General features: G+C 40.9%; 1 protein-coding gene across 1 annotated transcript in view; it reads left to right on the top strand.

The window, feature by feature from the left end:
• The window catches only part of LOC120022285 (receptor-type tyrosine-protein phosphatase U-like), a 139,766-nt gene that overhangs the window by 108,741 nt on the left and 17,926 nt on the right, over positions 1 to 13,099 (top strand). Inside the window, exons 21-23 of the mRNA XM_038966186.1 lie at positions 11,962 to 12,059; positions 12,372 to 12,488; positions 12,801 to 12,955. Coding sequence (XP_038822114.1) covers positions 11,962 to 12,059; positions 12,372 to 12,488; positions 12,801 to 12,955 — 370 coding nt within the window. The remainder of the gene's footprint in view (positions 1 to 11,961; positions 12,060 to 12,371; positions 12,489 to 12,800; positions 12,956 to 13,099) is intronic.

Genomic DNA, 13,099 nt, shown 5'->3' with positions numbered 1-13,099 from the left:
GGATTTTCCCAAGGTTGCTGTTGACTCATATCCCACGGTAGTTATTGGGGTCAAATTTGTCTCCACTTTTGTGGATTGGGGTGATCAGTCCTTGGTTCCAAATATTGGGGAAGATGCCAGAGCTAATGATGATGTTAAAGAGTTTAAGTATAGCCAATTGGAATTTGTTGTCTGTATATTTTATCATTTCATTGAGGATACCATCAACACCACAGGCCATTTTGGGTTGGATGGTTTTTATTTTGTCCTGTAGTTCATTCAAGGTAATTGGAGAATCCAGTGGGTTGTTGTAGTCTTTAATAGTTGATTCTAAGATTTGTATTTGATCATATATATGTTTTTGCTGTTTGTTCTTTGTTATAGAGCCAAAAAGAATGGAGAAGTGGTTTACCCATACATCTCCTTTTTGGAAAGATAACTATTCTTGTTGTTGTTTGTTTAGTGTTTTCTGATTTTCCCAGATGTGGTTAGTCTATGGATTCTTCAATTATGTTGAGCTGATTTCTGACGTGCTGTTACTTATTTTTCAGTAGTGTATTTCTGTATTGTTTTAGTGATTCACCATAGTGAAGGCGTAGACTCAGGTTTTATGGGTCTCTATGTTTTTGGTTGGACATGTTTCTCGATTTCTTTCTTAGGTTTTTGTATTCTTCATCAAACCATTTGTCATTGTTGTTCATTTTCTTTGGTTTTATATTTGACATTTTTAGATTGATAGGGAAGCAGAGATCAAATATACTGTTTAGATTCTGCCAAGTCTACACCTTGAAGCGACTGCTCCAAAACCGCCATAAAAAAGCCAGACTACGGTTTGCAACTGCACATGGGGACAAAGATCGTACTTTTTGGAGAAATTATCTCTGGTCTGATGAAACATAAATAGAACTGTTTGGCCATAATGACTATCGTTATGTTTGGATGAAAAAGGGGGAGCCTTGCAAGCCGAAGAACACCATCCCAACCGTGAAGCATGGGGTGGCAGCATCATGTTGTGGGGTGCTTTGCTGCAGGAGGGACTGGTGCACTTCACAAAATAGATGGCATGAGGCAGGAAAATTATGTGGATATATTGAATCAACATCTCAAGACATCAGTCAGGAAGTTAAAACTTTGTCGCAAATGGGTCTTCCAAATGGACAATGACCCCAAGCATACTTCCAAAGTTGTGGCAAAATGGCTTAAGGAAAACAAAGTCAAGGTATTGGAGTGGCCATCACAAAGCCCTGACCTCAATCCTATATTCTATTTGTGGGCAGAACTGAAAAAGCGTGTGCGTTCAAGGAGGCCTACCCACCTGATTCAGTTACACCAGCTCTGTCAGGAGAAATGGGCCAAAATTTCACCAACTTATTTTGGGAAGCTTGTGGAAGGCTACCTGAAATGTTTGACCCAAGTTAAACAATTTAAAGGCAATGCTACCAAATACTAATTGAGTGTATGTAAACTTCTGACCCAATGGGAATGTGATGAAAGAAATAAAAGCTGAAATAAATCATTCTCTCTACTATTATTCTGACATTTCACATTCTTAAAATAAAGTGGTGAACCTAACTGACCTAAGACAGGGAGTTTTTACTCTGATTAAATGTCAGGAATTGTGAACAACTGAGATTAAATGTATTTGGCTAAAGTGTATGTAAACTTCTGACTCTCTCCCCCTCCAGTTCTCCAGGTCTAGTTAAGGGGGTGTTGTTGTGCTGGACTGTTTTCTGGGTCTGTTCTGACTGGAATGTAATCACCTGCTGTTCCAGCTCCACCTGCCTTACCTCCAGCTGGGTGAATGTATTCCTCATTTCAATGAGGGAGTGGTATTCTGTGCTGGGAGGCTGACTTTCCGCTTGGGGTTGCTCATCTGTGGGCTTATGTAATGAAGAGATCCGGTCTGATCCGCTCTCGGTGGGGGTATCTTTCTCATGGGAGAGCTTCTCCTGCTGAGCTATTTCTTTGATTACGTGAAAGTCCAGCTGAAACTGTTTGCGGTTGCCCTGTACCAATACTGTTCCAGACTTACAAAGATTTATATTAGATGACTCAGAGTCCTCGTTGTCTAGTATCCTGAGGGGTAGTGTGTTAATATAGCACTGTGCCATGCCAGGGGATGGTCTGTGTGGAAGATAAGGTTGCTTTTGTTCCCATTTTTATAATAGTCATCAAAAAGTGTCTCTTGATTTTCCGTAAGGAGCTTCATTTTGTACTCTTTTCATGTCTTATTATTCTTTACATACACAGGGTACTGTATTTGTATTACCTCTGAAGAGCAGGAGGGTGCTTCTAAGGCCTCTCCATTTGGTTGGTGCTCTCCTGCCATTGTTGGGCTCAAGGGCTTTGACACCTTTCGCATCACAAGTCAGTGCTAATTTAAGTTGTATCTCTTTTTCCTAGCAAGCTTGGTAGCCTTAGCATTCATCCTTATAAAGTAAAATCAATCATTGTAATGCATTTTTCTTCTTAGCGTTTGAAAGTAAAAAATAGCTTCAGACTAAGCATTACTCACTCAGATCCAGGTTGGATGGTGTTTTCAGGTTTCTGTTTGTTTGACAGAGCATTTGCTGTATAGCTTGGGAATAATATCCCGTCGGTGTAGGAAGCATTCCAGGAAATTCCAGGTAATTCCATCCAAAATCAGGTTGTAGGTTTGGAGTTTTGATTTGGAGTGAAGGTTATGTTGTTTAGGGTAGCATCCTGTATATGTCCCTGCCAAGAAATCCAAGTTTGTCTAACTCTTAATCTATCTATTTTTTTAAAACATGCAGAAAAATGTCTGAGCTCATATTCTCTCTCTATTATATATATATATATATATATATATATATATATATATATATATATATATATATATATATATATATATACATATATATATATATATACATATATATATATATACAGCCGTGGCCAAAAGTTTTGCGAATTACACAAATATACATTTTCACAAAGTCTGCTGCCTCAGTTTGTATGATGGCAATTTGCATATACTCCAGAATGTTATGAAGAGTGATCAGATGAATTGCAATTAATTGCAAAGTCCCTCTCCGCAAATGAACTGAATCCCCAAAAAACATTTCCACTGCATTTCAGCCCTGCCACAAAAGGACCAGCTGACATCATGTCAGTGATTCTCTCGTTAACACAGGTGTGAGTGTTGACGAGGACACGGCTGGAGATCACTCTGTCATGCTGATTGAGTTTGAATAACAAACTGGAAGCTTCAAAAGGAGGGTGGTGCTTGGAATCATTGTTCTTCCTCTGTCAACCATGGTTACCTGCAAGGAAACATGTGCCGTCATCATTGCTTTGCACAAAAAGGGCTTCACAGGCAAGGATATTGCTGCCAGTAAGATTGCACCTAAATCAACCATGTATCGGATCATCAAGAACTTCAAGGAGAGCGGTTCAATTGTTGTGAAGAAGGCTTCAGGGCGCCCAAGAAAGTCCAGCAAGCGCTAGGACCGTCTCCTAAAGTTGATTCAGCTGCGGGATCGGGGCACCACCAGTACAGAGCTTGCTCAGGAATGGCAGCAGGCAGATGTGAGTGCATCTGCACGCACAGTGAGGCGAAGACTTTTGGAGAATGGCCTTCAGCAAAGAAGCCACTTCTTTCCAGGAAAAACTTCAGGGACAGATTGATATTCTGCAAAAGGTACAGGGATTGAACTACTGGGGTAAAATCATTTTCTCTGATGAATCCCCTTTCCGATTATTTGGGGCATCCGGAAAAAAGCTTGTACGGAGAAGACAAGGTGAGCGCCACCATCAGTCCTGTGTCACGCCAACAGTAAAGCATCCTGAGACCATTCATGTGTGGGGTTGCTTCTCAGCCAAGGGAGTGGGCTCAGTCACAATTTTGCCTAAGAACACCCCCATGAATAAAGATTGGTACCAACACATCCTCCAAGAGCAACTTCTCCCAACCATCCAGGAACAGTTTTGTGATGAACAATGCCTTTTCCTGCATGATGGAGCACATTGCCATAAGGCAAAAGTGATAACTAAGTGGCTCGGGGAACAAAACATTGATATTTTGGGTCCATGGCCAGGAAACTCCCCAGACCTTAACCTCTCTTGGGCACGTGAGACTGTAGCGTCCCAGCTCTTCAACAGCCAGTGTAACTGCTGGGCGCCAAATTCAAATACAGAAATACTCATTATAAAAATTCAGAAAACAAAACATATTTTACATAGGTTTAACCTCTAACGCCTCACAAACCCGGATCCGGGATCCCCCCCATCAAAAAAGCTGACTAGCATAGCCTAGCCTAAAGCCACAGGGATATCATATAATAAAATGTTCATGAAATCACAAGTCCAAGACACCAAATGAAAGATACACATCTTGTGAATCCAGCCATAATTTCTGATTTTTAAAATGTTTTACAGGGAAGACACAATATGTAAATCTATTAGCTAACCACGTTAGCAAAAGACACCACTTTTTTACTCCACCATTTTTTTTACTCCATCAGTAGCTATCACAAATTCGACCAAATAAAGATATAAATAGCCACTAACCAAGAAACAACTTAATCAGATGACAGTCTGATAACATATTTATTGTATAGCATATGTTTTGTTAGAAAAATGTGCATATTTCAGGTATAAATCATAGTTTACCATTGCAGCCACCATCACAACTCTCACCAAAGCGACTAGAATAACTACAGAGACCATCGTGTATTACCTAATTACTCATCATAAAACATTTCTTAAAAATACACAGCGTACAGCAAATGAAAGACACAGATCTTGTGAATCCAGCCAATATTTCAGATTTTCTAAGTGTTTTACAGCGAAAACACAATATAGCGTTATATTAGCTTACCACAATAGCAAACATCACAACAGCATTGATTCAAGCCAAATATAGCGATAACGTATAAACCACCAAAATATATTAATTTTTTCACTAACCTTCTCAGAATTCTTCAGATGACAGTCCTATAACATCATATTACACAATGCATATAGAGTTTGTTCGAAAATGTGCATATTTAGCGGCACAAATCGTGGTTATACAATGTGATTAGTGGCCAAGCAATCTGTCCGGCGCCATCTTGGAGAGGCACCTATTCTAATCGAAAACTATTCATAAACTTGACTAAAAAATACAAGTTGGACAGCAAATGAAAGACAAATTAGTTCTTAATGCAATCGCTGTGTTACATTTTTAAAATTAATGTTACTTCAGTATACAGCGTGCGCTAAAGCGAGACCGCACCAAAATTCATGGCGGAATTATTATTTGACATTTGTCAACATAAATACGAATTAACAACATAAAGATTGCTTACTATTTGCCGAGCTTCCATCAGAATCTTGGGCAAGGTGTCCTTTCTCCAGAACAATCGTCTTTTGGTTGAAAGATGTCCTCTTCTCATGTGGAAAAAGCAGCTAACGATAGCCACCCACTGGAGAGGTGTCCAACTCGTGAAAGCGCATCACAAAGAAATCCAGGAAAATCGCAATAAACTGATATAAACTGCTATAAGTCGGTTTAAATTAACTACCTTATGATGTCTTTAACAACTATAACGAATAAAAACATGACCGGAGATACAGAACTGCTAAAACGAAAGCTTTGCAGGAGGCCATTGTGATGTCCCTGATGCGCCAGACGCCCCGTTGAAAAGAACGGTACTTCCGTTCCACGGTCTTATATAGGGCCCCAGATTGCGCAATCCACTCCATTCAAATTCTCCCCGCTTACTGACATCTAGAGGAAGGCGTATGCAGTGCATGTAGCCCGATGGCTTACATGGGGACTTATAAACTGACCTCAGAACAGGGACCTCGATTTCTGAAATCTCACTCCCTGACAGGAAATGTGCTGCAGAATGAGTTCTGTTTCACTCAGAGAAATAATTCAAACGGTTTTAGAAACTAGAGAGTGTTTTCTATCCAATAGTAATAATAATATGCATATTGTACGAGCAAGAATTGAGTACGAGGCAGTTTAATTTGGGAACGAATTTTTACAAAGTCGAATTTTTCAGAATACAAGACTGAAACACTTTCTAAAGACTGTTGACATCTAGTGGAAGGCATAGAAACTGCAAGTTGAGTCCTAAGTCAAGGGATACTGTAATGGCATTGAATAGAAAACTACAAACCAAAATAAAACTACTTCCTGAAAGGATTCTTCTCAGGTTTTTGCCTGCCAAATCAGTTCTATTAAACTCACAGACACTATTTTAACAGTTTTGGAAACTTTAGAGTGTTTCCTATCCAAATCTACCAGTTATATGCATATCATATCTTCTGGGCCCGAGAAACAGGCAGTTTAATTTGGGCATGCATTTCATCCACAATTCCGAATGCTGCCCCCTACCCTAGAGAAGTTAATCCCATTGAGAACTTGTGGTCAATCCTCAAGAGGAGGGTGGACAAACCAAACCACACAAATTCTGACAAACTCCAAGCATTGATTATGCAAGAATGGGCTGCCATCAGTCTGGATGTGGCCCAGAAGTTAATTGACAGCATACCAGGGCAGATTGCAGAGGTCTTGAAAAAGAAGGGTCAACACTGCAAATATTGACTCTTTGCATCAACTTCATGTAATTGTCAATAAAAGCCTTTGACACTTATGAAATGCTTGTAATTATACTTCAGTATTCCATAGTAACAACTGACAAAAATATTTAAAGACACTGAAGCAGCAAACTTTGTGGAATTTAATATTTGTGTCATTCTCAAAACTTTGGGCCACGACTCTACATACATACAGTGCATTCGGAAACTATTCAGACCCCTTGACTTTTTCCACATTTTGTTACTTTGCTGCCTTATTCTAAAATGTATTAAAACATTTTTTTCATCAATCTACACACAATACCCCATAATGACAAAGCGAAAAACGTTTTTAGAAATATTTGCAAATGTATTAAAAATAAAAAACAGATGTATTATAAGTATTCAGACCCTTTGCTATGAGGCTCGAAAATGAGCTCAGGTTTATCCAGGACAAGTCTCCAGGACAATGTCCTTGAGTGGCCCAGCCAGAGCATGGAACCCAGTCAAACATCTCTAAATGTGATATTTCAGTTTTTATTTTTAATTAATTAGCAAAAAGGCTGCAACCTAACAAAACAACTTTTTCCATATGTTGTTACATCACAACCATATTCTAAAATGTATTGAATAGTTTTTTTCCCTCATCAATCTGCACACAATACCCCATAATGACAAAGCAAAAACAGGTGTTTAGAAATGTTTGCTAATTTATTCAAGCTAAAATCACATTTACATAAGTATTCGGACCCTTTACTCATTACATTCTTGAAGCACTTTTGTCAGCGATTACAGCATCGAGTCTTCTTGGGTATGACGTTACAAGCTTGGCACACCTGTATTTGGGGAGTTTCTCCCATTCTTCTCTGCAGATCTGTCAGGTCGGATGGGGAGTGTCACTGCACAGCTTTTTTCAGTTTTCTCCAAAGATGTTCGATCGGGTTCAAGTCCGGGCTCTGGCTGGGCCACTCAAGGACATTACGAAGCCACTCCTGCGTTGTCTTGGCTGTCTGCTTAGGGTTGTAGTCCTGTTGGAAGGTGAACCTTCACACCATTCTGAGGTCCTGAGCGCTCTGGAATACGTTTTCATCAAGGATCTCTCTGTACTTTGCTCCAGTCAACTTTTACTCGATCCTGACTAGTCTCCCAGTCCCTACCGCTTAAAAACATCCCCACAGCATGATGCTGCCACCACCATGTTTCACTGTAGGGATGGTGCCAGGTTTCCTCCAGACATGATGCTTGGCGTTCAGTCCAAAGAGTTCAATCTTGATTTCATCAGACCAGAGTGGCTTCCGTCTGGCCACTCTAACATGAAGGCCTGATTGGTATAGTGCTGCAAAGATGGTTATCCTTCTAGAAGGTTCTCCCATCTCCACAGAGGAACTCTAGAGCTATGTCAGAGTGACCATCGGACTCTTGGTCACGTCCTTGAACAAGGTCCTTCTCCCCCGATTGCTCATTTTGGCCGAGCAGCCAGCTTTAGGGAGAGTCTTGGTGGTTCCAAACTTCCATTTAAGAATGGTGGAGGCCACTGTGTTCTTGGGGGCCTTCAATGCTGCAAACAAATGCTGCTTGGTTTTTGTTCTGACATTCACTGTCAATTATATATTATACCTTATATGGACTGGTGTGTGCATTAGCAAATCATGTCCAATCAATTGAATTTACCACAGGTGGACTCCAATCAAGTTGTAGAAACATCTCAAGGATGATCAATGGAAACAGGTTGCACCTGAGCTCAATTTAGATTTTTAGCAAAGTGTCTGAATACTTATGTAAATAAGGTTTTTCTGTTATTTATTTTTAATACATTTGCAAACATTTCTAAAAAACAGTTTTTGCTTTGTCATTATAGGGTATTGTGTGTAGATTGCTGAGGATTTTTTATTTAATCCATTTTAGAATAAGGCTGTAATGTAACAAAATGTGGAAATAGTCAATGGGTCTGAGTACTTTCCAAAGGCACTTTTTTAAAATATTCTATATTTCAGGGATGCCCAACCCTTGTCCTGGAAAGCTAGACTCCTTCAGGCTTCAGCTAGACTCCTTCAGGCAACCCTAATCTCTCTCTCTCTTCTCTCTCTCTCACACTCACTGGCTGGTACTACATCATGACCTGTGTCTGGGTAGATTTTTCTACAACCTGAACCCCACTTTTCTCTACAGTTAGTCACATGTAGCTGTATTTAGGCCTAATGATTCTGTTACAGAACAGTAGCTGTATATCTCTGTGAATTCTCTGTCTCTCCTCCCCCAGTCTGTGCATAGTTCTCCTTCTCCCTGAAGTCTGGACCTAGAACATGGATTCCCCAAACACCCCGTCATATATATATATATATATATATATATATATATATATATATATATATATATATATATATACACACACACACACACACACACACACACACACACACACACACACACACACACACACACACACACACACACACACACACACACACACACACACACACACACACTTCTACAGTATACACATGCTTATGCATACATATTACATAGCCACTGGCCAATGTAGCTCTGTAACTCAGGCAGACTGAATACATTTTAGAATTCATGGTAAAAACAACAGCGGGCCAGATGAGACTGAAGGTTGAACTAACACCGTGTGTATACATGTATATATGTATACTTGTGTGTAGGCACTAGGCAGGTGCCTGGAGCAAAACTGGTGTCCAAGGATGAGATGTTGGAGGCAGTGGAGGAGAGTTTCTCTGAAGCCCTGTGTCCACACAGCAACATTACGCTGAGCATATAGATTTGCCCTGGGAGGATCCACCCATATGTGTCACTCCTATGGCAGCCTTGGCCCTCTGGCCCTTTGGGCCTTCTGCCCCTCTGGCCCTCAGTGAGGAGTGCTGCTGAAAATGGAACAAAATGTTGTCATATTAATAATACAGTAGACTCCACGTGGGTGATCGGTGCTAGGAATCTCAAGTAGGATCGATCCACTGTTAAGGCAGGAACACTGCGCAGAAACACTGCTAGTAGCAGGGGGAACAAAACTCATCCCTGACAGTTAGTCTGTGCCCTTAGCACCCCTGTTCTCAAAGACAGCCAAGGTTTTCCTCTCCTCTCTTCTCCCTGTTGTACCCAACAGCCTTCACAACAGAGCCTTGTAGGATGCAGAGTCTGCCCTGGGGCTACATCAGCAGCTATCACACTGTTCTATCAGCTTCATGTTGTTAAGACAAACTGTGAAATAAACTGCAGAAACAACAACCCCCTTGTGTTTCTATGCTAACTACAGCAGCCTCTGGAAACATAATGCACTGTGGGTTCAGAGTAGGGCTGGGCGGTATACCGTATTTTACAATATACCGCTATTAATGCACGGACCAGGTTGGGTTTTTACTTTACCTTCTATAACTGTATTTGAATGTTTGGTTTGTTACATGCGATACGCTGTGTGTAACGTCCATTTTTATAGTTTATTCCGCTACTTGAGTCATCTCTCTCTGCTCTCTCTCTCTCTCTCTCTCTCTCTCTCTCTCTCTCTCTCTCTCTCTCTCTCTCTCTCTCTCTCTCTCTCTCTCTCTCTCTCTCTCTCTCTCTCTCTCTCCGTGCCGCTTTCCACACAGACCTAGCTCCGCCCCCTGTCACTCAAGGAGCGCATTTGTTGTTCCTCGACCACGAGACACTTGCGTACAGTCTGCATGGTCAATGCAGCTCATGCAACAATGTTGATGACAACGATGCTGTTTTCACTTTCCTTATCAAATCGAATTTGATTGGCCACATACACATGGTTAGCAGATGTTATTGCGAGTGTAGTGAAATACTTGTGCTTCTAGTTCCGGCAGTGCAGCAATATCTAACATGTAATCTAACAATTCCACAGCAGCTATATAATACACAAAAAAATCTAAGTGAAGTAATGGACTAAGAATATCTACATATAAATATATGGATGAGCAATGGCAGAGTGGCATAGGCAAGATGCAATAGATGGTATAAAATACTGTATATACATATGAGATGAGTAATAAGTCGTTCTTAATATAAATCCACTAGTGTTCTATAATTACACTATTCGTTTGTGTTTCTTACATCTGCAAATGGCTAGTTTGTCTTTTCTTCGCAAGTTGGGCTTAAATCATCTTAGCCACTAATGCTAATTGCTAGTTAGCTGGCTAGCTAGCTATTAAATGTACTGAGTAAGAACAAACGTAACTAGCTATACAGCCTGATATTACCAGTGATGGTGTAGACCTAAATCAGCATGTTGTTTGTGCAACAGTATCTTCTAAATCAAAGAGGATTATGTGAAGCATGAATATGTTCGCTACATGAAGTAGCTAAGAGAAAACATTAAATGTAGCCAAAGATTATAGGGTCCCCTAAGAAAGGCTTATCAACACTTTGGTTCCTTCAGTGTCACAATAACTCCTCCCTGGCATTTTCATTCGTTGTCATGTCAAACAACACTGCATTCAAGTGCCCACTAATATATTCTAACTATAGAATTAGAGTAATCATACTATTTCCATGATTCCAACAGTTCACCAAAGTGTTTTGATCTAAATCGCAAGTCAAATCACAAATGCGATTTTTGGTAAAAAATTAGACCTAGATTATTAGTCTATATCATGCATGTGTGGCAGAATGGAATTTATCTCAAATGAGTGCAGGAAATGCAGAAAAATATTGTTGGTTGAATTGAACAGTGTAAAACAATCAGAATGGAGAAAGACCCACGAACTACTCATAAAGCAAATTTTTAACTTTTATTATTCAAAAACAAAAAAAAGGCCATGGTATTTGTTCACCCTCGAATTATTCTACAAGATGTATGACATAGAGGCGTGGGATATCAATCAAGCTCACAGTATAATGAAATCAATGAAACTGCTATCACGTCCAGTGGGAATGAGATTTCTGAGATTTCTGTGATTGAGTTGAGCCTCACCGGAAAAATTTGATGTTGATGACGTTTGTTGTTTGCACAACAGCTGTGGATTTGTGGGTGTATTGAAATGACAGTCTTCCAGCAGATGCTAGGAGAGCAGAGAGGGGAACGAGAGGAGTGGAGAGCCATGGTTCATAAAATTATACTGTTACTCTTGTCTCTGGCATGGATTCTACAGGCCCGACCCTGATGGTTATTGCTACTATTTATACTGACTTATGATCCTATTTCTCCTCCCTCTATCCCTGCTTTTTATACTCCACCTACCCCTCCCCTTCCTCCTCCTGTCTTTCCTCCTCCTCCTCCTCATCCACCTCCTCCCCCTTCTCCCCTTGTCCTGTCCTCATCCTCCTCTACCCCTCTCCGCCTCCTTTTGTCTTCCCTCCTCCTCCTGTCATCCTCCTCCTCCTCCCCCTTCTCCACTCATTGTCCTCTCCTCTCCTCGTCCTCCTCATACTCTCCCTCCTTCTTCCCTCCTCCTCCACCTTCTCCTCTCCTCGTCCTCCTCTCCTCCCCCTCAGGTCCCAAGCAGGAGATGATCTATGACTTCTGGAGGATGGTGTGGCAGGAGAATTGCTTCAGTATCGTCATGATCACTAAACTGGTGGAGGTGGGCAGGGTAGGTTACTCTTCCTTTTGGTTCTTTTGAAAGCCCACTCTTTACATAGGCCTATAGAAGAACTGCCAGTGAAATAAAATAGCTATGTATTATAAGTCTACAACCCAGTGGGCAAAACTGGTTGAAATGACAACCAGATTACAACCATAAAGTCGTCCACCTTTTCTCACTGGAAACAGGAAGGCTAGAAGAATGATTGTCATGGGCTACTTACTGTATTGTATTGATTTTGCTCTTGAATGTTGGTTTAAAGTGTAACTGACTGTAGACCCTGATTAAGGTCCAAATGTTCTGTGTGTTGTGTGTGTTCAGATGAAGTGCTGTAAGTATTGGCCCGAGGACAGTGAACTCTATGGAGACATCAAGATCACACTGCTGAAGACGGAAACACTGGCCGAGTACACTGTCCGCACCTTTTCTATGGAGCGGGTGAGCGAATAGTCAAAGTCATTCTGTCTAACAAATTATACATAATTTGAAAATGTATTGGTTCCTGGGATCACATCCAATTTGAGAGTGTTTTGTTTACTCCATTTGTTCAGCCAGGCAGTTTATTGAGAACACAGCCTTTATAGAGGCATTGATATCTAACAAATAATGAATCATTTTAATGTTAATTGTTCCTTGAGTTATTCCTCATGTTTAAATAAAGAGGTCTTAATAAATGTCCTACTGTGCCAACTTTATGTGTCTGTTTGTTGATCATGATATTGATTAGACCCTCTGTATTCTCCCCTCTAGAGGGGCTACCCAGCGAAACATGAGGTGTGTCAGTTCCACTTCACCTCCTGGCCAGAGCATGGTGTTCCCTACCACGCCACAGGCCTGCTGGCCTTCCTACGCCGGGTCAAGGCCTCTACACCCCCCGATGCTGGGCCCGTGGTCGTCCACTGCAGGTAACGGACCATCTTACATCACATCCTGTCTGTGTGAAGCAGTGTTGCATAAAAAAGTCTTAGACTCTCTTTATTTTATAGTTGTCGATTTGGGTGTAGCTTAGCCTGTATAGATCTCTCGCTCCTGACCTTATGTCCTGACCC

The sequence above is a fragment of the Salvelinus namaycush genome, chromosome 27 (genome assembly GCF_016432855.1).
Source record: "Salvelinus namaycush isolate Seneca chromosome 27, SaNama_1.0, whole genome shotgun sequence".
NCBI classification, from domain to species: Eukaryota; Metazoa; Chordata; class Actinopteri; order Salmoniformes; family Salmonidae; genus Salvelinus; species Salvelinus namaycush.
This window is presented reverse-complemented; position numbering and strand designations above follow the sequence as displayed.